This window comes from Pocillopora damicornis, chromosome 4, assembly GCF_964200805.1.
Source record: "Pocillopora damicornis chromosome 4, jaPocDami1.2, whole genome shotgun sequence".
Lineage (NCBI taxonomy): Eukaryota > Metazoa > Cnidaria > Anthozoa > Scleractinia > Pocilloporidae > Pocillopora > Pocillopora damicornis.
In genome coordinates, this window is record NC_142673.1 from 27,016,003 (window position 1) to 27,041,348 (window position 25,346).

The window sequence follows — 25,346 nt, forward strand, 5'->3', positions numbered from 1 at the left end:
ATGAATACAAAGGAGGAACTTAAAGCAGCGGAAGTTCGGTTCGGTTTTTCTCAAAATTTTATGATCCAAACTTCTTGCGGCTTACCGCTCCTTTTTACGGTTTCGTTGCAGTTTCGTTCGTTCTCTCCTCCTGAAAGTTACTGCACAAATTTCGTTGTCAATTTCTTCTTGTCGATTTCTCATACTAGAATTAGAACACCTCGACCTCAGACGTTAGCACGTACTTCAATTTCATTTTCTCGTAATAATTATTTTAAAAAAAGTAATGTGATCAATTAGTAATTGATAAATAGAAATTCTGACAATTCAGTATGTAATTTATTTTAAATTAACTTAAATATAATAGGTTAAACAAGATAATTTTATTAATTATTAAATGTACGATATATCGGTACCTCGTGTCAGGAATTTTTAAAATATCAGTTCGGTGCGTGAGAAGCAAAGAATGACGTTGGATAAGGAGCATTGTTGGAATGTTGAATGATCGCTATTTCCTGAATAAATATCAACCTGTCTGAACTTTTGAATTTTTTCGCTCGAAGTAGTCTTTATAAAATTTTCCATTGTTAAATAGTTGCTGCTGCATTATCAGAAGTTCTTACTGATGGTATCAATGATAAATATCAAGGATAGTAAACCATTTGAGACATACTTTGAACAAACTCTCCTCCCACCAGGAACGAAATGACGTCATAGTCTCTAGGGACAGGTGCTTTTGTGATGTCAGTAATTTAGCAACGCAAAGGACCTGGAACCGAATCTAAATTTGACCTAGTCGTTGGAATATACACGAATATGGAAGGAACCTACGATTGATCTAAATTCATCTCGATTCCACCTTTTGTTTAAATTTCTACCATTGTCTTTAGCTTGAAAGGGTTTCAGATGAACGGGCTTTCGTTTTCGGAGATTTGTTGTCTGTTTTGCTGTCCGCCTTGCCCGGGAAAAATCGCTGCGAAGTTAGCCTTTCTTCCTCCGGAGCCGACATATTCGCTTCAAGATTTGGGCGATGGAACTTTCGGGCTTCATCTCACAGAGAAAGCCGAGTGGCAGTACGGCCAGAAGGAGCTAGACTGCATCGAGGTTTTCACAGCGAAAACAAGCAAAGGGAATCAGATCGGTTGCATGTACGTGAGATGCTCTCCGAACGCTCGCTTCACCGTACTCTTTAGCCACGGCAACGCCGTAGACCTCGGACAAATGTCAAGCTTTTACGTTGGTCTCGGATCGAGGATTAACTGTAATATATTTTCATACGATTATTCTGGGTACGGTGTTAGTCAAGGAAAGCCTTCAGAAAAGAATCTTTACGCCGATATCGATGCCGCTTGGCAAGCATTGCGAACGAGGTACGGAATCAGCCCAGAGAACATAATTGTGTATGGCCAAAGTATAGGCACTGTACCTACGGTAGATTTGGCTTCGAGATTTGAATGTGCAGGAATCATTCTTCATTCACCGCTTACTTCTGGAATGAGAGTAGCTTTTCCCGAGACGAAGAGGACGTGGTGTTTTGACGCATTTCCTAGGTAAGAAGTTTACAAAACTCTGATTATAGAATTAGTTTATATCAAATCGCGACTAGTTGAGCGTTGTGATCAGAAAATCGTTTATTTTCGCCCAACATTTACTCAAAAGACAAATTTTTATCGAATTGAATGACATTTGACGCTTTCTATTCTTCTAAGGTTCTTTCAAACGAAGCTCTACTTTTTTTCTTATTGCGTGTCCTTATTCAGGTGAGACATTTCAATTCATGCAATGTTATTGAAAAGTCTCAATCGAAGTGCTTCCAATCCACCGTTAGTTGGGCAGTGCCGAAAAATCAAGGAATTTATGCTTGTCGTTCGTCCTCTGTGCCAAAGAAAATAATCTGTGTAGTTGAAATTATTTATTTTGTTGAAATTGTAGCCAACACCCGTCGTTTACTTTTTTAAAAAAACACATTTAGTTACATTGTCATTTACAAAAGAAAATAGAAATAAATCAACACTTGGATAGTTGTATAGACCTGTTTCTCTGAAGGGCAACTGAAAATTGTGGTGATTGAAGTGAAATTGAACTTCAAGGGGAAGGAAAAGCAACACCTCAGAAAGATTACGATAATATATTGGTTGCTTCGTTTCAATTTCGCAATTTTTTCAAAACTTGAAACAGGTTCTGTTACATTAGTAATAACTGATATAGCTGTTGTATCAGTGAAAACTTTGATTTTGTAAAAGAGAAGGTCAAGGGCGCAGTGAGCATTAATACATGTTGAATAATTTGATTTAAAAATAAACACTTTTTGAAACGCTAACTCCTATTGCCAAGGTAATACATTTTAATACAGCTTTAAGAAAATTCAGGCTTTCAATCAAGAATTGGAAATTGCTTTGCATACTGTTCATACAAAATTATATTTCTCAAATTATTGTTTGAGAAGGCCACAGCCTGTTAGATTATATTTAGTGTTAGTATATCTTAAAACTTTAAGTCTGAATAAAATATTAGTAAGTGAAGTACCCAACACATAATGTTTTACAGCCACTCATCTAAGTATGAACCCTGTGAAATGGAGGTTGAATTTCATGGATGGTTGGATGAGAAAAGAAAAAAAAACCTAGGCCTACTATGATGTTTAACTTATCTATGTGTTACAGTTTGAGGTACCTCATCTAAAAATTCAGTTTTACAATTTGTTTTATCTTTTGGCCAGCAGATCAAGGAGAAATATTAATTGTTTGAAAATAGTTTCAAGGTATTAATTTTAACTCACAGAGAAACTGATTAAGCAGCATGTTAGTGTAAACATTATCCATGCTCAATGTGCTATGGAATTAAACAGTGCCTCTTTAAAATTTTTAATTGTTGACTGTTAAAAAAAGTAATTTAAAAGTTAGCAAACAATTTGACAAGAAATTAGCCATCTTGTTATTGCTGGCAAATTTTAACAGTCATTGTAATCTCAATACTTTTGTTTTCATAAAGCTGTAGTAAGTCTTGTTTCATCTTTTGGTAGATAGTAACATCAATTGAATTTCAAATATTAAATCTACTCTTTGCGAGCCCAAATTTATATTTTCCAGATATCTTATCTGTTATTGGTTTAAAAAGAGGTTTTGGTAATGTTTTACTTTGAGAGTGAGCTTTCCTTGACACCAAAACCTAACATATATTATCTTTGTCACTAGACATAATGATGTAGCTTTTATTTTTATTTGAATACTATTTTCTTGGAATAAAACTGTATGCCATTTGATTTGCTTTGTTTTTTACCTTTAAGGGCTACACCATATCTTTGCCATTTGATGTACTGGTTACATGCGAACAAACATGTATATACAGTGGTCATTTCTTTTTCACTCACACATCCAATATTTCTTTAATATTGTTATTGCTATTTTGTTGCATGGCAATATCAGTATTCAGAGCAAACAATGTTCAATATTATTACATCATATCCAATCATGTGAATGTGAGACATGTTTTTTTTCTTATAGCACAAATATCTAAAAGAATGATTGTGTTTCGTTACAATAGTTAGTTGGGATAAAAATGTATGCAATCTTTTTGTTATTGAAGCATAGCTTGGGGAAAAATGTGCTTAGTAGCCTCTTTGTTTTGCTTTAAGATAAAGATTTTGGCCACATTTTGTTAATTACAAAGTTTGCATACCAGCCCTTGTTGTTTTTGTTAATTGTTTTCCTCTTGGAAAGAGTGGCTCTGTGGAGTGTCTTACTTTTTTGTGGCGTTCCCAGCCTTGCATTAACAAATATTCGAAATGGTGCTTTTGAAGTGTTTGAATGTGGACTCAAGTGAACTTATCATTAATAAGGTTTTATTTTCCTTTTGCAGTATTGAAAAGGTCTCCAAAATTGTTTCACCAGTGTTGGTCATTCATGGAACAGAGGATGAAGTTATAGATTTCTCACATGGCTTAGCCATCTATGAGCGATGTCCGCGGACAGTGGAGCCACTTTGGGTAGAAGGTGCCGGTCACAATGATGTGGAATTGTATGGTCAATATCTGGAGAGGTTGAAACAATTTATACAACATGAGCTGGTGACAAACTGATGTATTGAAAGACAACATTTTTCAAGCAATGTGCAATGTAGTTGTTATTAGAATACTGTTAGTATTACCAAGTTGTTTAGCTTTTTAATTTGCATCATTGAATGTGTGTGATCAGGGACATTCTTTGTAAACTGAGTGTTAGCAAAGACCTTTAAGCCCTGATACAATTTAATGTAGTAATTCTGTGATATACATGTGCATGCATGTCTTCAAGAATTGTTGAATGGTGAAATGCATTTTTTGTAATATTATTTCTCATGATTTGTGAGGAAAACTCATAATACATTTATTATATGGGCTTCAAAGGTTAATGTTAGTAACTAGTGTATTGTATCTATAAAAACATATGTTTATTGTTCACTATAAATCATAAAAATTTATTTTAAAGTTCAGTGATGCTATTCCTTTAATTGACAAGAAGTATTTTTGTAAATGGTCTCCATATTCATTTAAATCTTCACTGTAAAGAGTACAGTGTGTTTCAAGTTTGTTTTTTTGGTGGTAATCGTTAGAACCAGAAATTTATCCATCTATATTATTTTCGTTCAATTTGTTACTGATTCATTCTTGAAGCATTAAGTTCAATGCTCAATGTCACATGTATTTATAAATGCAGAATGTTTCAATCTGTAAAACTACATGTAAATTTAGTTTTTTTGGAACTTTGTTTTGGCATTGCAAACTTACTTTGATCATTTCAAGGAATTTAACCTGCACATTTACTGTAAGTAAGGTTTTATTGTTGCGAAAATGGGTTATAGGCAGGATGAAATTTTGGAATGATCATTACAAATAACTTGGTATAGACTTAATAGTAGTTAATGTGTAGTTTAATATTTATGAGGAGCACTTATCTCTTGAAAGTGGAGGCTCTGTCTGGAAAATTGTGATGTTATTTTCATGACATTCAAAATAACTCTGAGTATTGATTTCTCTTTTAGTTCCCAGTGAATAATTTGGTGTGAAATTTGAGGTCTTGGGTTTCCTTTTTTTTTTTTTTTTTCGGATGTATAAGATTCAAGTTGGGAAATAATTCAAATTTAATTAATCTTTATAATAAATGTAAATCATGTCAAGAATAATGTCTTAATTTCTAAGAAGATGAGTTAAGAAGATGAGTTAAGAAGATGAGTAAATAAGTCAAAAATATTAGACACACTTGTCACTCACACATTGCTGATTGATACAAAAGTACCACATTTTTGCAACCTCTTGCAGTAATGCATTTTCAGCTTTTTCCTTCGATGAAGCAAGTCCAGTTTCTTTCCATCCGACATGGTTTGCATTGTTAAAGATTTTGAGAATCTTTATGCGATGTTACTCTCTAGAAGATCATGACAATCCTTGTAAATAGGAATTTTTTTTTTCAAAGCTTGGGAATGCTCTTGCGGTGATTCCCAACATAGCCGCTTTTGTTAGCTAGCTACAATCATGTATACAATGTAGAAGGAATAAAAACTTTTTGTGAACTTTGGATGAACATTTTGTAATTTTCAGGGCTTGAAAAACATCAAAACAAAGAAAAAGACAAAAAGAAATAGTCTGCTTATATAGGGCAAGTGTTGGATACCTACTTGTTCACACTCTTCGATATCTTTCCAACCCTGAATTTTTTTGATAAAGGTTTACCAACAGCACATCCAACTGTACCTTCTCGGCCCTTTCCCGTCCCCTGTCCCCACCGTCCACTCTAACTCCAAATCGAACGTGGCTGGTCGGATAAACGATCGCGAGCTTATAATCGTTGAAAGATGCTCTGATGGGTAGGGATGATTGTCTACGTAAGAAGAACAATGCTTGGAAAGACATTTTCAAATCAGTTCAGCTTTTTTAAGAGGATTGTTGATACGTGGAATGCGTCACAACTGTCAAGTCGTGCTCTAAGTATTTATAGTTCTAAGAAGGAAGTAGCTGATTTCTAGGCTACTCGATAATCTCTTGCTTCTGTAGATATTCATATGTCAGTTATAACTTTTACTTTTTACATACATAATTCCCTTTTCTAATTTCTTCGTTTTTCTTTAAGTTTTAGGTAGTCGGTCTCGTATGTGTTCTATGACTCTTGCTGACCATTCATATGGCATTGTTGATGTTTCTTAGTCTCGCTCGCTATTGAATTGTAATATATCAATTAGCACTGACTACCAGATTCTAGGACAGATCCTGTTTTTTGTGGCGGAACTACTTTTTTTATTTATACTGTATTTTCGCACCCTTAATTTGCACTTATTCTTTTCGTTTTTCCATGTATCATTTCTACACCATATTTCTGCACTTTATGCAATTCACATTGAATTTTATATATTCCTGTTTTATGTCCCTTGGTAGCACTGTGTCTTACTTTTGCGTCGATGTAAACCTTTTTCCTACGAGTTTTTCATGTCTCGTATATTCCCTCAGCAATTGGAATTTACGTCTTTCTCGTCTACGTATTAAAGAGTATTATATTGAATACCGAGTAAAAGTGTTAGAGTGAAGTGGGCTCTTACTTCTTCATTGTGCTTTAAAAGTTTACGGTGGGATTTCAGTCATTCAGAGTTCCGAGTGCTTGCCATGCCACCATAATAAGAGGGGTTATACTACCACAATTTTATACCAGTCACATTGCCAAACAACAGTTCCAGATTTTTGAAGAGAAGAATTTTTTCCCTCTGTCCTAACATATTCATGGGTCTCACAGTTCACTGAATTTTCATTTCAGGATATTGAGAGAATAGTTTACTTAGAAGACGTTTCCGTCCAACATGCCCCCAATGCAATCCTCACTGAAAGCGAAGAGAATTTGTTAACCCTTTACACTCTAACATCAGTATCCATATTCTCCATACTCTTTCCCATACATTTCCTTTGGTACTGACAAGGAGAATTCCTTTAAAAATCCAAGCTACCTAGGTTAGCGATCATCTCCTTTTTTCTCATGATCGTAATAAATTAATCAGCAGTAGTACTGTATGGAGACATTAGATTTTGGTCACTCTTGGGGTTTAAAGGGTTAACCACTGTCCTTCCACTGATTTCAAAGGATAAAAAAAAATCGATCCGATTCTATATTCCTCTTGCTCAAGCTTTAAAATATGAATGATAGTATTGCAAGGCAAGTGCAACGAGCTTGAAGTACACGCGGAAGCTTGATATCTTAGACTGCGTGACTTGCTTTGTAACGCAATGATCAACACTGATCATGCGTTTGGTGAAACCATGGTGAGGAAGTAACGTTTGGTATTCTAGAACTTTGCTCAAATGGATGATCGGAAAAGAGGTGGCACTGACGATTTAGCTACTTTATCTGAACTGAATGAGGAGATAATTCTTCACGAACTGAGAGCCAGATACAGTCAAGATGTCATCTACGTGCGTATTTTTCCTCGCGAATGCTCGTGTTCAATTTAGAAACAGCCGAATTATTTTGAGTGTTAATGCGCTTAACTTTATGTTGACGTGATTTTCCTTGTTCATCGATGTCTAATTCTTTTATTTTTTTGAAAATTCACAGACCTACGTCGGCGATATTCTTATCGCACTCAACCCATTCAAGCCTCTGGAAATTTACCACAAAAGTGTAAGAATGAATATTCGTAGAAAATTATGATCGACTTTCGAATTTGCCGTTTATTAAGGAAATAAGGAAATACACTTGTTCAGAGGTATAACTGTTTGGTCCCCTTATTCAACATCCGTGTTTTCAAACTCAATGTAAGCCCTGAGAATTTAATCCAGCTCGATTAATTGCGGGTTTCATGAAAGATTAGACGATAAGAGGGCAGTCATGCAGTAAGCAAGTGAATTTTATTCAAATTTCTTTCATCTCAGAGATAACACTTTTGTAGGCGTGAGTGTGAATGTAAGCATGTGTTTGTGACATGTAAACAGTCTGGCTCAGTTCAGCTCAGAGCTGGTTTAAATGGGGGCCTGTGTAAACACATGAAGTCAGGCCACACCACAACATCGGTAGCTACGTTTCCCACTCTTTGCGAGAAAGTGTGTGGGTTCTTTAATGTCCCGTGCTAACTAGTACAGAGACGAGGCAGGAGACAGGGCCTACGGCTTATCGTCATCTCAGAAAATACTAGAATGTCTAACCGTTTACCGACGTCAAAGCAAAGGCAGCATATTCTCCTCGGTTATTTATGACCCTGAGTGTTGGTTCGGTCTAAGGCTTGAAACCTCAACCTCCCGCAGGCAGTCCGGCGCTCTACGACGTGAACTAACCAAGCGGTACCGCAGGCTCCCAAATGTTATTTAAGGACTCTGTTTTCTTAGCAGAAGAAAATTTCAGAAAGTTCAGACTGTTTACAATGTTAACAATGAAATGAAGCTGATCAAAACATCCCTCGGAAAAAATTCCGCACAGCCCCATACTTCATTATGCATGCACATCTTCTTGGCGATGAATAATTGAATAATAAAGCCCCATATATGTATTCATAATGAAGTATGGGGCTGTGCGGAAATTTTTTCCCATCCCTCTACCCTTCCCTCCGCCCTTGCTTTTCGCTGGGACTGTGCTCCAGGGGTCTGCCTTGTTCCCTTGGGTATTGACATCTATCACCCTGGAAATCAAGTAAAACGCAAGTTTTCTGCTATCTCGAGAATCTGGATTAATTACATACAACTTTTGCAAGAAGGTATACGGCTAGACTTGTACCTGCAAATGACACATACTATATTCCTACTTCATAGATCAAAGATTAAGGTTCTCAGCTCAGGTTAAAGTTAGGTAATTATCTTAAGTGAGTTATTTCATGCCTGAATTTTTAACATTGAAGTGCCCAAGGGTCCCATTGATAAAGATTCTAAGTTTGATCAGATATACAATCAGTACTAACATTATTAACTTGCATACCTTGTTGTCAGACTGCAGAAACATACAAGATGGCACAGAAATCATCCCAGCCTCCTCATATCTTTGCAATTGCCAACTCTGCATATCAAGCGATGCTGGGTGTGGGAGGAGCAAGTCCTAACAGTCAGTGCTGTGTGATAAGGTGCCCAAACATTTCCTAAAAAATTAATGTTACAGTAGTTGTCGGTCTTTTTTTAATTATTTGATGGAGAATGAAACATCAGTTGTTTAAAATGGTCCTTGAAGGTTTAGTCTGTTGACTTGGATGAAATTTTCTTGCTGAAAAGAAAAATTATATTCTGAGTGGCCAGATGGGTTCTCGCTACATGACCATGAAATGGTTTGCATCAAAATTCCAGATGAAAGCTGTTTTTTTTTTCTGAGAGCATTTCATTTAAAATGTTCTTAAAGATTCTAAAGGAGCAAAAGCCATGAAACAGAAAATCTAGTTTATATATTTTCTGATTTTACTCTGCGAGAAAAATTAGAATTAATTTACTTTCATTAGCATTATTTATTGCTATAATACAGCAAGTGCAAAAAATTTTCAGTGACTTAAACAAGAAACTTGGGCCATCTCAAAAATCTTTCACTAGTCTAGTGAAAGATTTTTGAGATGGCCCAAGATCAATTTACCATTAAACAACAGTCTGCTAATATTTAACTTTTTTGTAGTGGAGAAAGTGGGGCAGGGAAAACAGAATCAGCAAAACTGCTAATAAGTCAGCTTGTTGAATTGTCAAGAGGAACTTCTCAGTTGGAACAACAGATCCTTCAGGTACTTTGCACTAGTATCTTAAACCTTTTTTGCTAGAGTCAAAAGTTCCTCACACCTAAATTCTTCAGAGGAGAGGATTCTGAAATTCAGCCCAGAAACAATTGCTGTGCTAAGGGGTTGATTGCTAGTATTTCTTTTCATTTCTTCTTCTATTAATTTACTTTCTTCATGAAACCATAGGTGAATCCACTGCTAGAGGCCTTTGGGAATGCTCAAACTCTAATGAATGACAACTCAAGCAGATTTGGAAAGTATATTCAGCTAAAATTTCAGCAAGGCATGGGTAAGAAAATCAGCACAACAAACTATCAAATGGTTAAACAGTTTAGGGCAGTCAGATTGTCAGTTTGATATTCAAAAGTCTGACACTTCATCTGTTAGTAAATCAGTTGGTTTGTTCATGCATCCATCTGCCAGTTAGCCTTTAGTTAGCCATGAGTCAAAAAGTCAGCGCACTGGGAACCAGCTAGGGATGGGCTGCTGGTAAGTCAGTCATTTAGTCAGCTGGCCAGCTTACCACTCAGTCACTCAGTATGAGGAAGTCAGCTAGTCAACCAGGCAGTCAGTTGGGTAGTCAGTCAATTATTCAATTTTTCCATTCCTCTACATCCATCAATCCATCTTTCTGTCTGTTGGTTTATCTGTTGGCCCATAGATGTGTCAATCCATTCGTCTGTTTGGCAGTCTGTGCTTCAGTTGGTCAAAAGGTAGCCAGTTGGCCAGCAAGACAGCTAGCCAGCCAACTAGTCCACCAGTCAGTACTAAGTAGGATCGAGTTGTTCAGCCGATAACATTATCCACTGAATAAATCTCTATCAGGTGGATGGTGCAGTATGTTTTGTGGTTTATACATATCCCTTGAATAGTGATTTATTTGTTGGATAGCATAATCCACCATTTGAACAACTGGGCACAGGTTGGTCTGCTAGTTAGTCCATCAACTAGTTAGTCAGTCAGTCAGGCAACTTGTAAATTAGCCAGTCATTAAAGTGGCCATTCAGTTAATTTGTTGGTAGTGAGTCAGTTAGTTATTCAGTCATTCAGTAAATTACTCAGTCAGAAAAAAACAAAATGGAGGGAGAGAGGAGGGATGGTGAGAGGACACCCCACTGCGAGATAAAATTATATTGGGCGAATACAGTTACGATTATTGAATGCTATTTAAAACAAACTACGTTTTTCAGTCATTGGTGCTAAAATTTCTGAATACCTTCTGGAGAAGTCCCGTGTTGTTCGACAAAGCCGAGAAGAGGAGAATTTCCATATCTTCTACTACTTATTCGCCGGGCTTTCAGCTGATGAACATAGCAAATATGGACTGACCAGGCCAGACAAATACCGGTAGGTAATTTTCGATAAATGCAGTGATGATATTTACTTTGCTGTTGTCCTCGTTTTCCGTGGAAAAAAGTGTTACTGAGACTTAGGAGACACGGTAACATCCGTGCAGTCATTGGGTGATCGTGCTGACTCCAGCTCAAAGAGTCTGGAACCGAGATGTAGCTATGTTTCCGACGTTTGCTTGGGAAGAGCACGCAACTCTCACTTTGCCTCTTCGAACTGCTGGGAGGCTGGTTGAGGGTTTGAAGTGCAGTAGCGGGGGGGAGGTGATAGACGATGGACTATAGAAATTTGTGGAAACAGGAAACGAATGCTTGAAAATAACATTTGAATGAAAAGGCTTCAGAAGCCGAGGTATATTACCACTGGACCCAAATTCGTTTTAATAAGAAGCTCAAAAACCTGAACTTAATAGCGACAAAAAAGTGCCATTAGCCTAGTTTGCGATTAAATGACTCCTGAAATAGACCATCAACGACATGTAGAAACAAGCTGGGGGTTCAGCTAATATATTACTTATGATTAAAGTTTCTCGGTTTTGCTTTACTTTTGAATCGTAAAATAGTTATCTGTGCGATGGAACAGCAAGTTTGAAGAAAGTCAAGAAGAACAAAATGATGTTTAATGAGCTTCTGAATGCTATGGACATGGTTGGGTTTCTTGACGAGGTAACCAGAAATTTTGTGTTTTTTTTTTCCTCAGAAGTAAGGTCTGTGTGGAATACTCTTTTTAGCCGCAGTTACTCTATCAACTCTTCTACTACTAGAGTGACAACAGAGTTAATTCTCCTCCCAATATCGATACTTTTAAAGGCAGTAAGGTCACGAGAAGAGAGCAAAATGTCAACATTTAAACCATCAATGCCTTTAGTCCTGGAAGTCTTGGAGATCATTTGGATTTTTTTTTTTTTGAAGTTGCATCGTATTTATGCTGATAGACTTAGATACTCGTAATATTTTACGTTTAGGAACAAGAGGATCTGTTCACAGTTCTTGGTGGTGTTCTGAACATGGGTAACATCGCTTTTGAGATGGACGAAAATGAAGGAGCCATTGTTAAAGATGCACATGGGCCTTTGAAGATGGCTGCGGTTAGCTGAGTTTTATCTTGTTTGAAACTGCCAAAGTAAACAGGGTCATTTAACAATATTTTCTTGACACTCTTGACCAATATATCATGTGAAAAAAGGCACCGAAAATTGGCAGATGCGTGGAGACTCCATCCGAGCACAAATCCTACTTACATAGAGCAATTTCATCCAGTCTGCCCCAACACTGGGCTTCACCGAACCAAAATTAGACCACAGAGTTTCTAAAAGAATTGTAATATTCTCTATTGTTCCGTTACCGATGGAAACTTAGTTCCCCGCTTTTGCTTTATTGATCCCGCGACAGAAACTTCTGGGTGTTGACACGGAGAAATTAGCAGAAGTGTTGACCTCCACATCAACCACCACTCGTGGCAGTGTGATTAAAAGAAGACTGAAAGACCACCAAGCGATGGGTAAGGGAGAAAGATCTTTGTATGGTGCGCTTTGAAACGTTTGAGAATTTGGCGAAAATCGGAGATGAAAACACTCGAGAGTATAAGTATTTTTTACTTACTTTTATTCAGTCACTCATGGTGTAAATGTTTTCCCAGTTTGCAGCATGACCGTGTCAGAAGATACGAATAGTCGCCAGTTGTTCGAAAAAAACTGATTCATCATGGCATTCATACTCTAAGTTTCATCGTCCGATGTTTGATCACATTTAGAGAAGGTTACTGGCCAGCCGCGGGTTCCATCTTTTAATATTCCTTGCAAGCTTTGACTCCATTGATAGTTAGGTATCAAATTAAGCGGATGCTCAGTCTGCTCAGTATTGAATAAAGGCAGGCAGCGACAAAACACTTAATGTTACTTCAACTTCCATAGATGTTCGAGATGCGACATCGAAAGCAATGTATGGTCGTCTCTTTGGCTGGATTGTTAACAAAGTCAACCAGCTTCTGGCTCCGCCATTGGCATCAAGAGGAGAGGAGGTGACAGAAATAGGTAAGAGTGAGACTGGTTGATTTGAAATGCACGAGCTTGTTAATTTGAAATACATTTTACGTATGTTGCTGCCTACGGACTTCTGGCCCATCAGTGTTAAGTTGCTGATTGATATAGATCGCTATCTGACGGTGTCATGAATTCAAAGCCAGAGAAATCGCAACGGCCAATCGGATAAAATGGAGAAAATCTGAAGAAACCAAAGCAAACTCAAAACAGACACAAGCAGTAAACGGTGTCACTGATCAAGTTAAGAAATATTCCAGTGACGATTTTGAAGTTAGTTTCAAGTTTTGTACCTGATCGGTTCATAAAAGAATAGTTGGAGTTTTCTGGACCAAACATAGAGCTAAATCAATTTAATCCCGGATTATTTTAGAGACTTTGACTCGAAAATTGCCTCCTGAACATGTTTTGGCAGAGGATATGTTCGACTGCAAGTATAATTGCGGTTTTTCAAAGTTTTAACGGTTTCTAAGGAGTTACCCATATCCTTTTTTTTTTTTTTTTGCATCCTGTAGGTATTCTTGATATATTTGGCTTTGAACATTTTGAGAAAAACAGCTTTGAGCAGGCCTGCATCAACTTAGCCAATGAGCAACTCCAGTTCTTCTTCAACCAGGTAAACAGTGAAATTACTGTGGAGAAACATTGTAGCAGCAATAATTTTCTTTCTCCTGGGAATGATACGTGACAAAAACAAGACCTTAGCCGGAAAACTTTTTTCTCCATTCTGCTGACAGATAGTGAGGCTAAATCCTCATGCGTGCGGCCAAGAGATTATAACCTTTTACAAAAGCGGATCGCTTCATGATAAGAAACAGTGTAAGCTACGGTAGTTGCGCTGCAAACCATATATTGCGCTCTGAAAACTTGGTTTTGTTCTTTGTTTGACAGCACATTTTCTTGTGGGAGCAGGAAGAGTACAAGAAGGAAGGCATTGATTGGACAAGCGTCACATTCGCGGACAACAAACCTGTCCTGGCGAGTCTAACGTTTTTAATTCGCTTCCAAATTAGCAGTTCATAATTATGTCTATCATTGTTGGTCTTCAACCAGAATTTAAGAGCTGGCATATTCTAAACCCCCGTTTAGCTCTGGTCTTGTTTGGAATGATGCAAATATCTCTAGTGGGACTGAAAATCTTCTTTTTTTGGCAGGACAGTGGTTGGGAAAATTGTATTTTGACAATAGGAAGCTGTATGGGAAGACGCAAATTATTTATAAGCTTCATGTTTAGTTTCACTAACAGGATGATTCTAAACCGGATTAACTACGACAAATGCCAAGCTCATCATCATGCAACTTCTCAAATAATATTTTCTTTAAAAAATGAGGAGAGGATTTTGTTCAATGTCTAGAAAAATTGTGTTCTCTCGATCCACAGGATTTGTTTCTCAATAAACCAATCGGTGTGTTGGCGCTGCTAGATGAGGAGAGTCATTTTCCGCAGGTTTGTGAATGGTTCCTCCGAGTTTGTAACCGGAAAGAAAGCTTATTTAGTATAGAAGAAAGCAAAATTGTATCCCAGTCTTAAATAATTAACGTATCAAATCTGATTAACGTACAAATCTTCAGAGTACTGATATAGTTATAACTTAATACAAAATTGTATTCAATGCATTAATTAAGGATTTCACTGACCAAATCTAAAGTGGAGTGTAGTTCATATGTATTTTGCCACTCTTCTTGTGTTCTTGCCACACATTACTTAGTGATACTTTCTTTATTACGTTCACTTTGAAATCACTGGTGATCCTTGCATTGTAATTGCCCAGCTCTGATTGATGCGATTTATTCACAAATTGCGCCCTTTGTTGCTCTTAATCGCACCTTTTCCTCAAGTAAAGACAGCTTTACTAAAACACAAAAAATTCTTAGAAGGAAAATGAAAGAGAATATTTGCAACTTTTTTACAAACCAGCTCAGTACTAGATCAATAAAATGTTTGTACAGACTAGAAAATCGTGTATTTGAGCGACTGAATCGTGCGATTTCAAAACAGATGAAGTAAAGTGGTAAATGATTAAATTTGTCTCGTGCAATTTTTGTCTGAAATCGTACTTGTGATTTCAAATCAAACTCGTGCTACGCATTCGTTCGATTTCGAAATCACTCGACGTATGATTTCAGACCAATCTTACACACTCGGCTATACACTAGCACGAAAACTACCTATTACCTACTGAAGACAGTAACAGAAATGGTTTAAAATAGCTAGATCAGTTGCATATTTGCTCTGTTCACTATTTGCTTTTCCGACGCTGTTTCTCGTAGAGCACAGACCATTCATTTGTGGAGAAATTGAGACAAAACTGTGGGAAAAGTAACGTTTTTATCAAGTCAAGGCAGTCAAACACGAACCTGTTTGGGATCTGCCACTATGCTGGAAAGGTAAGAGCTGACACGAAAAGATACCGTTTTCTGTTTTCTCTTTTTATAGGAAACCCATTTAAGTGTAAGAAAGCCATACTTGGTACTTTTTGCTCATTTGTGCTAAGTATGAATAACGCCCCGCTAAATCTTTTTTTTTCCTCTGTTTCTCTCTCTTGCAAAACAAAGAAAGTTAAAAAATGACACGCAAAAGCCAGGGGAACTCTGTGACTAGAAGTGGATAATCTACGTGCTGGCTCTCATTATTAGCACTTTGCCACGATCGTTTCTTCGCCTGCGAGAAAGCGCGGGAAAGTATGAGATCCTGAACAACGCAAGTCGGCGATAGGTCTGCGAGGGGTCTGGCACTGATTATTAGTGCCAGTGCCCAGGCAAACCTCTCCCCGACTCGTCCAAATGATTAAGGCCTGCTCGCAGGATAAGAAGTAGAAAGAATAGTTGACTGTGTGTTGATTTTCGCAGGTTGAATATGACGCTACAGGTTTCCTGGAGAAAAATCGTGACACTCTCCCACCAGGTGTTATGAATATGCTGCGTAGGAGTGATAACAGTTTGATCACCACTATCTTTTCTGGTACGACTGGCCACAGTGTTTCCTACAATATTTTAACAAGTTATCAACTGGTAATCAGTTTTGCCGGAAATGCTTTTACGCAATTTGTTCGTTTAGGCTTTGTCAAAGGTTTTTACCTTTCCTCATGAAATGCATCTGACGAGACTCTGTACGGTACACCTGTATTGAAAATTGTACATTCCAGTATGTTGAGCGAAGTTCTCTCGTGGTTGGTTTTATTCTGGTAGTTTCTTATTTTTCCACGAAATGAATGTTAATTTGCTATGCAGGTTAACTGTAACCTTATTCGATATTGCACATCCAGTTTCCTCTTTGGACGCAGATAATATACCTCAGTTTATTATTCTAAAGTAATTTTCTGATTTGTACTCACATATTGAAGTTTGCGGTTCGTTGTTTTGGTTACCGCTTTAATGAAACTTAAACAATCGAGCTTACTAAGCTGTTCAGCTGTCGCAGCTTGCTTTCGCATAATGTGCTTTTATTGTCCTACTTCAGGTACGGTCACTCGAACTGGTACATTGGCTTTACAAGGACGAGTGAGCAAAGGAAATGTGGTCAGAAGAACTAAGGTAAGACAGAAGACAAGTTGCGACACTCAGTAGAAAATTGGTTTACAATAAATGGTCATAGCTGGGGAAGAGAAAATTGTTGGAGTACTTGACTGCGGAGCAAACGGCCATGTTAACGCAAAATACTCTTTGCTAATGCAAGATGTGTGCCTCTCCGCCTCCGGGAAGATTTGAGACAAGTTGGGGGGAAGGATTGCCAGGGGTCAGGTACAGTGCTAAAACCATTGTAGACCTCTCGTCGACTCGCATTAGTTACTGCCTCCTACTTTTCCTCGGGCGAAGAAATGCTCCGTAAGATCATGGTGGGCGGCAGATGCAGAGGAAGTGCACAAAACGATTTCTATGATGCCTCAACAGTTCTGTACTAAATCGTTAGGATGTTCAATGTTTTTTTTGTTCTTTTTGAAGCGACTAAGTAAAGCTCGTCAAGGAATGCCAGCCACCAAAAAGCCAACAGTTGGCGCACAATTCAAGGTAAACTTCAAAGCTTTCTTTTTCTTTTCTTTTTTTAGATTAGAAACTGTCAATTAAAATAAAGGTCTGATAAGGCTGGTGGTCCGAACCACTGAACCCTCTCCTTGCATCTGCCACTGAGATGTTAACGACAGTCTTTCTTTTATTGCAAGATTTCAACTAAATATGAATCATGATCTCGCTTGGCACCGAGTATTATATTACTTGAAGCAATAACTGAAAATTGTCATTTTAAATTAAGTTTTTGATCCTATTTCTTCCTCATGAAAGACTTCTTTAGGAATCCTCATGGAAAGAATGACAGCTGCTAGTCCACATTTTATCAGGTGCATTAAGCCAAACCATGACAAGGTACCAGCATTAATATCAGCACTTGTTAATCAGTTAAAAAACAAAACCCATGCATGCAGTTGTTTTCTAGAATCTTGCTTCAAGTTTTATCAAGTTTTCATCTTTTTCCCTTTTTGTTTCAGATTTCGGACAGTTTTGACCTCAAATACGTCAGAGAACAGGTAAAGGTGACTGGGTGTTGTTTTACGTGAGGATGACCCTGTTTCAAATTTAAGAGGTCTTTGTGTATAGATGTTTATTTTTATTTACTTCAAAATCGTTTTTGTTGTTTATTAGCTGGCTTACACAGGGGTACTAGAAACAACGCGTATCAGAAGGGAAGGATTTGCTCTGAGGATCTCTTTTGCCGACTTCATCGACAGGTTAGCTCAATGACGAGTATGGGGGTAGTTACTTTTAGCAATTTTTGGATATTTATATTTCAATTTTTGATACTTAGACCAGTTTATTTAAAGATTATTCGCCAAAGTGGAGGTGAATCGTGCTAGATATTTACTGCGTCGTGAGGCGATGAGATAAATATGCACCACTTTCACCGACACTGAGGTGAATAACTGTTTTAGTACATACCGCACATATACCGAAAAATGGAAGGAAATGAAATTCTTGACGCGCGATTTTGTCTCTTCATCTACTCGGAGGCGAATAGTGCTTATTATTACCTCTAAACTAGCCAATCAGCGTGCGCGAAAAGTACTGTTCATGTGTGTGGTATATACTTTTTAATGTTATTAAATTTTCAACTCCGAATATTGTATTTCAAGTGTTCTGATTGGTTTCCTCAACTCCGATTATTACCTAATATGCAAATGCATTATGCCAACTGTTGCGGAGCTGAATAATGCTCGAAATATCCGAACGTTCAGGATTTGATGAAATGTGATATAAATAATTATTTCATTCGCTCTTGTCGGATACCATCTCATATTCAACGCACGCTCATGGAATAATTATCTTCATACAGGATATAATTTATTCATTCTCATTTTTCTACAAACTGTACTTTGGTGTTTACCACTAGCCTTTGCTCCTAGCCTCTTATCATGATTCTGTTCTTTCAATTGGAGTTATGTTGAAAGTATGACATCGCATCCTGTAAATTTCTTTTCGGTGCTCAAAGCTCTTTGGAGTTTACTGCGCCGACACGAAGTATCAACGTGATGAAGTATGCGTCATTTTTTTTTTTCAGGTATAAGCTTGTTTTATATACGACAAATCTGCCAAAAACTGAGTCCAACTGTCGACAAATTCTGAAGAAGTCAAATCTACATGGCTGGCAGATTGGGTGAGTGAACAAAGCAATCCCTGTAACAAGATAATGTGATTGAAATCTGAAGATCGAAAAAGTACTTTACAATCCTTGGGGTTGTGTCATTTTTTAAACGGCAATTTGTTAAATAAGTGTGCGATAGTTTAAGCCACTTTCATCTTATGATATATTACATGCTACTCGAAAGGAAGCTTGTTCGTGGCGACGTTAATTTTTCTTGTCAGTTGGCATAGAAATCACTTGCTTGATTTTCTTTCATTTCACAGACAAACAAAGGTTTTTCTGAAGTACTGGCACGCAGACAAATTGGCGGATCAGCTCCTAAAAGCTCAGGAAGCCGTTATTACCATACAAAAAGGTACTTTTACAGGAAAACGACATAAAAGAGACGCCGTGTTTCTGTAGGTTTCGCCCCATCTCAATTTTATCCCCTATCTCTTTGGTGAGTTGGCCTAGCTTGAAGGAAAACAAGTTAACCCCCCCCCCCTCCCCATTACCTTAACCGGTTTGCCCCCGAATCTTTTAACTCGTCTCCTTACGGTAGAACGCAATGAGACGAGATCGTACTCTTCTGTCGAAATCAAAATCGTAATCATATTTTTCGATGAACACGCAATTTCAACACCCTAGGGGCGAATTCGTAAGGAGTGAGTTTGCAATAGGGTGAAATCTCCAGATATACCGCGACGCCGAGCCCTTTGATACGAAAATCCGAGATCCGGGCATTGAACAAGTTTAAGTGTTCAATTCCTTATTGCTACTTTCACTCTCGTACAATGTGCAGTCAGTGACAGGAGAAAGTTCATGTAGAGTGGGTATACTCTCTTTTGGTTCGCTTTTGCGATATATCAGCTTAAACATCTCAATATTTTTAAACAATAGCGATCATACACAGACTTTTGTCTCTTGTAGACACTAGCTAGCAGAACAAATCCCAGAGGAGAGCAAATCCCAGAGTAAATCCCAGACTTTGATATCCTTGAATTGAATGTGAGACTTTGAGACTTGCGTAAAAGACTGCTTACGAGACTTCACCACTTGCTGCAAAGGCTGACGAGATTTTGAGATCGAGAAAAAAGAAAAAAACCTTTGAAATTCCTGAATAGGAAGGAGCCTTCTTAATGGTGAGGTGAAGAAAGGCCATGCAGTTGCCCTCTATTTCATTTACTTCTACCCAAATAAACATCTCAGTTCAAAACTCGATTTCGACGAGAAATCGCACTTGGCATGGGCGTTGATTAGAACTCTATTATAAGTTCCAGTGGGATTATAAAATTACGGGAAATACTCATAGAACTCTTTCTCACTGTGTCAAGTTGTTCGCGGTTTTGTGGCCAGACGAAAATATAAACAACTCCGAGAAGAAGCTATAATGAACTCCAGGAAAACAGCAACATTGCTACAGCTTTCCATTACTTGTGGAAATAAACTGTACCATAAACAAGAGGAGTTAATGCAACAAGATAACAAGGAAAAAGAAGGTAAACAAGGAACGAGGAAGACTGCAGATATTTTGTAAAGATAAAAATATTTCCACTCGGTAGATATTTAATTCAAAAAAGTGGAAAATAAAAGAGCTATCACCAGAGTGTTTTCCGCAAATAGGGAAAATGTGCACAGAAGTTTTTCAATCACCGGAAGTTAAAAATTCTTTCCCCCCTAGCCCTTTGACGGATTTGTTTTGGTCTATACCGCTCTGTTCGTCTTAAATGCTCAAGCACGATCTTGAAGTGGTTGCAATACATTTACAGTCGCTGTCTACTTATCAAAAATATCTCTGCTTAACTTTCCAAGCGAATAGAGGAACCATTTTCTATTGTTTCTCGAGCATTTTTTTTGTGTGTGCTCGGAAGAAAAACTACCACTTACAACTTTCATCAGTTTGGAAATCTCCGATTCTTTTTCTTATTATATGCTATGCGTGATTCTATTGAAACTAACTTTGGAATTCAACCTTAACTTCTCGCTTTGTTCTAGAAATCCTAAGGAAGAGAACTATGAATTATATTGCCTTAAATTTCCCACCTCCACCCCCTGAAGAAAACGAGGATTACTTTCCACCGCCCCCACCAGATGCTCTTGGCTTGCCTCCAAAGCAAAGCCATGGGTCACTTGATGAGATAGAGGTATGCAGCCACGAGAACATGACAAGAAACCCGTAGAGGTTTTTATTTTCCAATTTTCAAAATCTTCAACACACCGAGACAATATGTAATGAAACTAAAAAAAGTCAGGTTAAAAATAGGTTCTGGGCCGTTTTACTTTTTTCTCCAGCCTCAAATTTTTTCCTCTGCGTATCGGAAGGTATGATTGGCATCAAATCTGAATAATTTCAAATACAGAAAGTTCTTTTTTGGAAGTCGTAAGGGTTTGATATCCAAATGTACCCTCTTTTGCGTCGACAAGACGGCAGCTGTTTACAGCTCGGTTTGTTCATTTTATCATTGTAGATAGATGACGAGTTTCTTACGGAAGACATGGAAGATGAAGAAGATGTCTTTATTGGTCAGCCCCACCCTATCAAAGGTGCATTTGGTGGAGTGGCCAACAAAGCAGCGTATGTACCACACATTTTATCAACCGGGTTGCATCGTGTCTCTCTTAATCTCTGTATATCTAAGTGTCTGTTTGTTTTTCCCCCTGATCTTTGCTTGGCTGTCAGTCTGTCTGTCTATCAGAACGTTTGTTTCGCAATTTTTACCCCGGTTTAAACTCCCACCTACCAATAAATATGGTTCATCTGACATAAATAATTGTAAATAGCTATGCAAACGGGTTGAGGTCATAGATTTATCCAACGAAACTATATTAAAACCTAGCTTCCTAGTACTTAGGTGGTTATTCCAAAAGCTAAGCCAGGTTACCTGTTTCCCTATAATTATTGTGGCTTAGATGTAAGGTCTCTTGGTTTGCTGAGGGAAGTTTTCAAGTGGAAATTTCTTGTGTTGCAGTGCCGTGCAGTGGTTTCAAGAGACACAGGCTCCAAAGGGAGTTGTACAGGATGAGAGTGGAGGATTCAGTGTATGGTTTCACGGAATTATTTCTAGGAGGTAATCAAAGTCCATCAAACAAATGCTACGATCGTGTATCTGATTTACTTAACATTTAAAGCCACGTATTAAAGTGTAGCTTTTATCTCTGACAAGTAGATATGAGTATAAATTTGTCGTTACAACTCATTTTTGTAGGCAAGTACATCCTATTTAGGTTGAAACAAAAGTTTCCAAATTTTCAACTCATGTGATAATACTGAGTACTTTACAGCATCAAATAGTGATTTTTCTCGTGAATTCCTTTAGAATAAGTGTAAGAGAGAGAGAAAAAATTGTAGCAGATCGAAGTCCATGAGTTGGTTATATCGCCCAATCTGTTCTTTCTCTCTAAAAAAACTGACCACCCCGTAACGTCTCCGATTACATAAAGATGAAATGTAGCTTAATTAATCATTGGACTTTATATCGTCATGGGCCTCTCAGAGTTTTTGAATGACCACGCCTTTTAAGGTCTTTTAAAACATCTTTCTCAAAAGAGAATTTATTCGACGATCTTGCCCAAACCAACCATCTTTTCACACATTCGGCTTTCTTTTCGACATTAACAAGTACACGTGTGTCCAACCACAACTAAAATTTTAATTTATCGCTTGCAAAGAAGACACTCTTAGATAAGGTTTTGGTGCTTTTGTTTCAGGGAATCTGAGCGCTTGCTATCAAACAAACCAGTGGGTTGTTTCTTGATCCGAGTCAGTGAAAGCCGGTTTGGTTACACGTTATCATACAGGTGAGATAAAAGAGAAGTGATAGAACGAACTATACGTTTTCAGCCGAAGTCACTGCCTCTTGGTATTGCATTTTACTGATTCATGTCGTAATTCTGTTTTAGGGTAAAGAGCCGTTGTAAGCACTACATGATCGATCAGACCCGCTCTGGGAAGTTTCTCATTGTTGGAATGCAGCGAGTCTACAAATCTCTAAAGGAAATGGTCAATGTACACAAAAGGGTAATCGCAGTGTTAAAAAATCTGTTAAAGAAATGGTCAGTGTGCATTAAAAGATATTTTTATCGCTTTGATCATTCGCTCATATGATGTGAGGATTTCTCCCTCTCTCATATTGCATCGATCGGTCTCTTAACTGGTCAACCTTATCAAGTCCTTTGAAAAATTACGCCAGCAGTGGAAGGTAGAAGCGATAACCTGATGTTTTGCTTTACTTCGTTCTCTGCTTGGTCCAGCAAATTCGCACCACTCTCTCAACCAATCAGATGCAAAACTTAAACAAATCACGACTTTGGTTGCCCGCGTTTTCCCGCGGGTTAGGCAGTTTGATTGTTTTTACTTTGAATTCTCATTGGCCGTTGAGATTTCTTTGATTTTGTTTTGACGACAATAAATTGAAAACTCTCTGATTACACATTATGGTTTCATCACAGACACGGAACTTAACTGAGGATGTTTTTTATAGCGTAATTTAGACAGTTAAAGGTATTATCGAACGACCCTTCGTGGCTGCATCGGAGAAGAGAATATTGAACTCAACTTACTTCCCCTTTCTTCATTTTTTTTATTTGCAAATCAAACGAAAGGAACCCATAAATTCAGAAGGAGACGTTCTCATTGAACCTTGTGGACAGGTAAGTCAGACTGAACTGATTACTTGCTAGCGGTACACTTGTCCTAACACTTCGAGCCCTGAGGGTGACTCACGTCTTATTTTCTCTCACACTATCACCTCTTAATCACACATTTAAGGTCATGAGAATAAAGGGAATGATCACCAACTTAAGATGCTTTTGATTGTTAAGCAAATTCTCCTTGTCGGCACATTTGGAAATGAAAAGAGAACAGTTTGGGGAATGTATATACGCATGTTAGGATGCAAAGGGTTAAAGAATGGAATTTATTCACTGAACATGAACAAAGACTGAGGTTAAAGAGGTTAAAGACGTCATCCTCCTCCGATAATCCTCTCCACCTCTTTCACTTACTTTTAAACTTAACATTATTTTTCTTTCATTTCTACCGCTCCAGCTACTTTAATCATCCTTTATTTACAGATGAATTTTTTTTCAGGAGTCTAAAGAAGAAGCAGATTATGTGGAACTGATCAACGTATTAGAGGAAAAGGTGGGTTACTCTCTTATTCTTTGTCTACCTGATACCCGTATGGGTAGTATGTTTCATTTACGTTTTTTATTTAGTGACTCATTCATCTGTGATCAGGCGTTCTATTTTGGGAACGCTCAACTTCTAGCAGCACAAAAGTCGACTTTCGGGATTGCCCTTGTTACGCTGACTCTTGCATTACTGCACCATTACTCTCCCCCAAGAAAGAACGCCCGATCGTAGGTTATTTACTTGAAGGATCTCAAAATATCTTTCTCTTTCAGAAATACGTTGCTCTCCGTGACGTAAATAGGAATAAAAATAATAATAATGATGATGATGATGCGCCCCCACCCCTTCCGCCCAAGTCTCCAAAATCTCCGAAACCTAAGGAGGAAACGTTACCACCGCCAATTCCAGCACGTAATTATCAGGTGAGAAGCGGGGAGCCTGCGAGCAGAATCTCCTTACCGTTGCGGTATGAGCGGCGAAACCCGCGAGATTCGTGCTGTCGGGAAAGCTGTCAAGAAGTATGGCCCTTGCATGCCTCTCGCACGTTCGCGTCGCTTGCCACGCGAAACCTTGGTTTTAGGCTATGTAGTTGAATGTACCAACGCTTAGACATCCTGTTTTGAACTTCAAGTTAGGATTCTGCAACGTTCGCAAGAGTTACTGTGTTACAGGATGATTTCTCGTCACTTTGCAGCGAGATTTAAGTTATGAGTACTTTGGCCTTCGCTGAGGTTGCTCGTAAAAGTGAATGGAAGCTATAAGATAAAATCCGATGGTTCCAAATCGTTAGCTATCGTATTAGTCCTGACATTGGACGAAAACGGGAGACGAAATTGCAATAAGCTAATTTATGATACACTATTTTGAGATGCAAGCCCACCTTTACTTTTTTCATCATTTTCTTGTGTCGCACAGGGAACAAGACTTCGCTGACGGTGACCTGGGACCCAATTTTATCTCTGATACTGGATGCATAGGGTATCCTGGTGATTTACCATTCTGTATTGAGCTTTATCAAAAGAAAAAGTTGAACGCTTTCAAAACACCGTGAATTTCTGGCTTAAGTATGAGACAGGTTGGTCTTAACAACCTGAAAGAACGTCATTTAGTGAGCCATCCTAGTCATGCCGAGTTCATAACATTGGATCAAGATAGAATTTCCATGGGCTAAGAAAATGTTTTTTTTTTCGGATAATCTAATACATTTCACCATTGCCTTTCGGTGTAAAAAAGGCTTATTTATCTTGATATTTGATTTACTATTACTTTGTCTTTCTTGAAAATGAAAAATAAAAAAGTCAAACTAAATCATAACATAATTGTGAAGTTATTCATCTCCCTAGGTATAAAGTTAACGTTAGAAACTTTTTTAGGCTGTGGTATTTAGAACCTCGGGTGGGTACGAAAAACCAATTTTTTTGTCTGATAGTTTGTTCACTGGATACTTTCTATTCAATTATTGAATGTAGGTTCTACACCGAAACCATTCACTTCAGTGTGCAAACGGCTGCTTAGACAAGTGTTCAATCAACAATATAGAG

The 25,346-nt window shown here is 37.9% G+C and overlaps 2 protein-coding genes across 2 annotated transcripts; both read left to right on the plus strand.

Moving 5' to 3' along the window:
- Window positions 1-768: 768 nt before the first annotated feature.
- Window positions 769-5,526, plus strand: LOC113675594 (alpha/beta hydrolase domain-containing protein 17B). Its single transcript, XM_027192184.2, has 2 exons — window positions 769-1,529; window positions 3,838-5,526. Exons 1-2 carry the CDS (start codon window positions 886-888, stop codon window positions 4,055-4,057), a joined length of 864 nt encoding a protein of 287 aa, XP_027047985.1. The 5' UTR covers window positions 769-885; the 3' UTR covers window positions 4,058-5,526.
- A 1,693-nt stretch (window positions 5,527-7,219) lies between these two features.
- On the plus strand, window positions 7,220-25,119 carry LOC113675591 (myosin-IIIb). Its single transcript, XM_027192180.2, has 32 exons — window positions 7,220-7,408; window positions 7,551-7,616; window positions 8,912-9,042; window positions 9,576-9,678; window positions 9,859-9,961; window positions 10,863-11,019; window positions 11,585-11,687; window positions 11,987-12,109; window positions 12,414-12,522; window positions 12,935-13,054; window positions 13,576-13,676; window positions 13,952-14,038; window positions 14,442-14,507; window positions 15,332-15,448; window positions 15,911-16,022; window positions 16,521-16,594; window positions 17,003-17,068; window positions 17,339-17,419; window positions 17,542-17,580; window positions 17,696-17,781; window positions 18,609-18,704; window positions 18,956-19,047; window positions 20,006-20,170; window positions 20,667-20,815; window positions 21,140-21,246; window positions 21,641-21,739; window positions 22,380-22,469; window positions 22,572-22,689; window positions 23,274-23,321; window positions 23,761-23,814; window positions 24,078-24,227; window positions 24,721-25,119. Exons 1-32 carry the CDS (start codon window positions 7,298-7,300, stop codon window positions 24,736-24,738), a joined length of 3,141 nt encoding a protein of 1,046 aa, XP_027047981.2. The 5' UTR covers window positions 7,220-7,297; the 3' UTR covers window positions 24,739-25,119.
- The last annotated feature ends 227 nt before the right edge of the window (window positions 25,120-25,346 follow it).

Excerpts from the sequence above, each read along its gene's own strand:
- LOC113675591 (XM_027192180.2), top strand. The coding sequence starts at position 7,298 with ATGGATGATCGGAAAAGAGGTGGCACTGACGATTTAGCTACTTTATCT. Across the intron at positions 16,595-17,002 it reads ATGTGGTCAGAAGAACTAAG|CGACTAAGTAAAGCTCGTCA; the intron begins GTAAGACAGAAG and ends TTCTTTTTGAAG. Across the intron at positions 17,782-18,608 it reads TTTGCCGACTTCATCGACAG|GTATAAGCTTGTTTTATATA; the intron begins GTTAGCTCAATG and ends TTTTTTTTTCAG.
- LOC113675594 (XM_027192184.2), top strand. The coding sequence starts at position 886 with ATGAACGGGCTTTCGTTTTCGGAGATTTGTTGTCTGTTTTGCTGTCCG. Across the intron at positions 1,530-3,837 it reads TGTTTTGACGCATTTCCTAG|TATTGAAAAGGTCTCCAAAA; the intron begins GTAAGAAGTTTA and ends TTCCTTTTGCAG.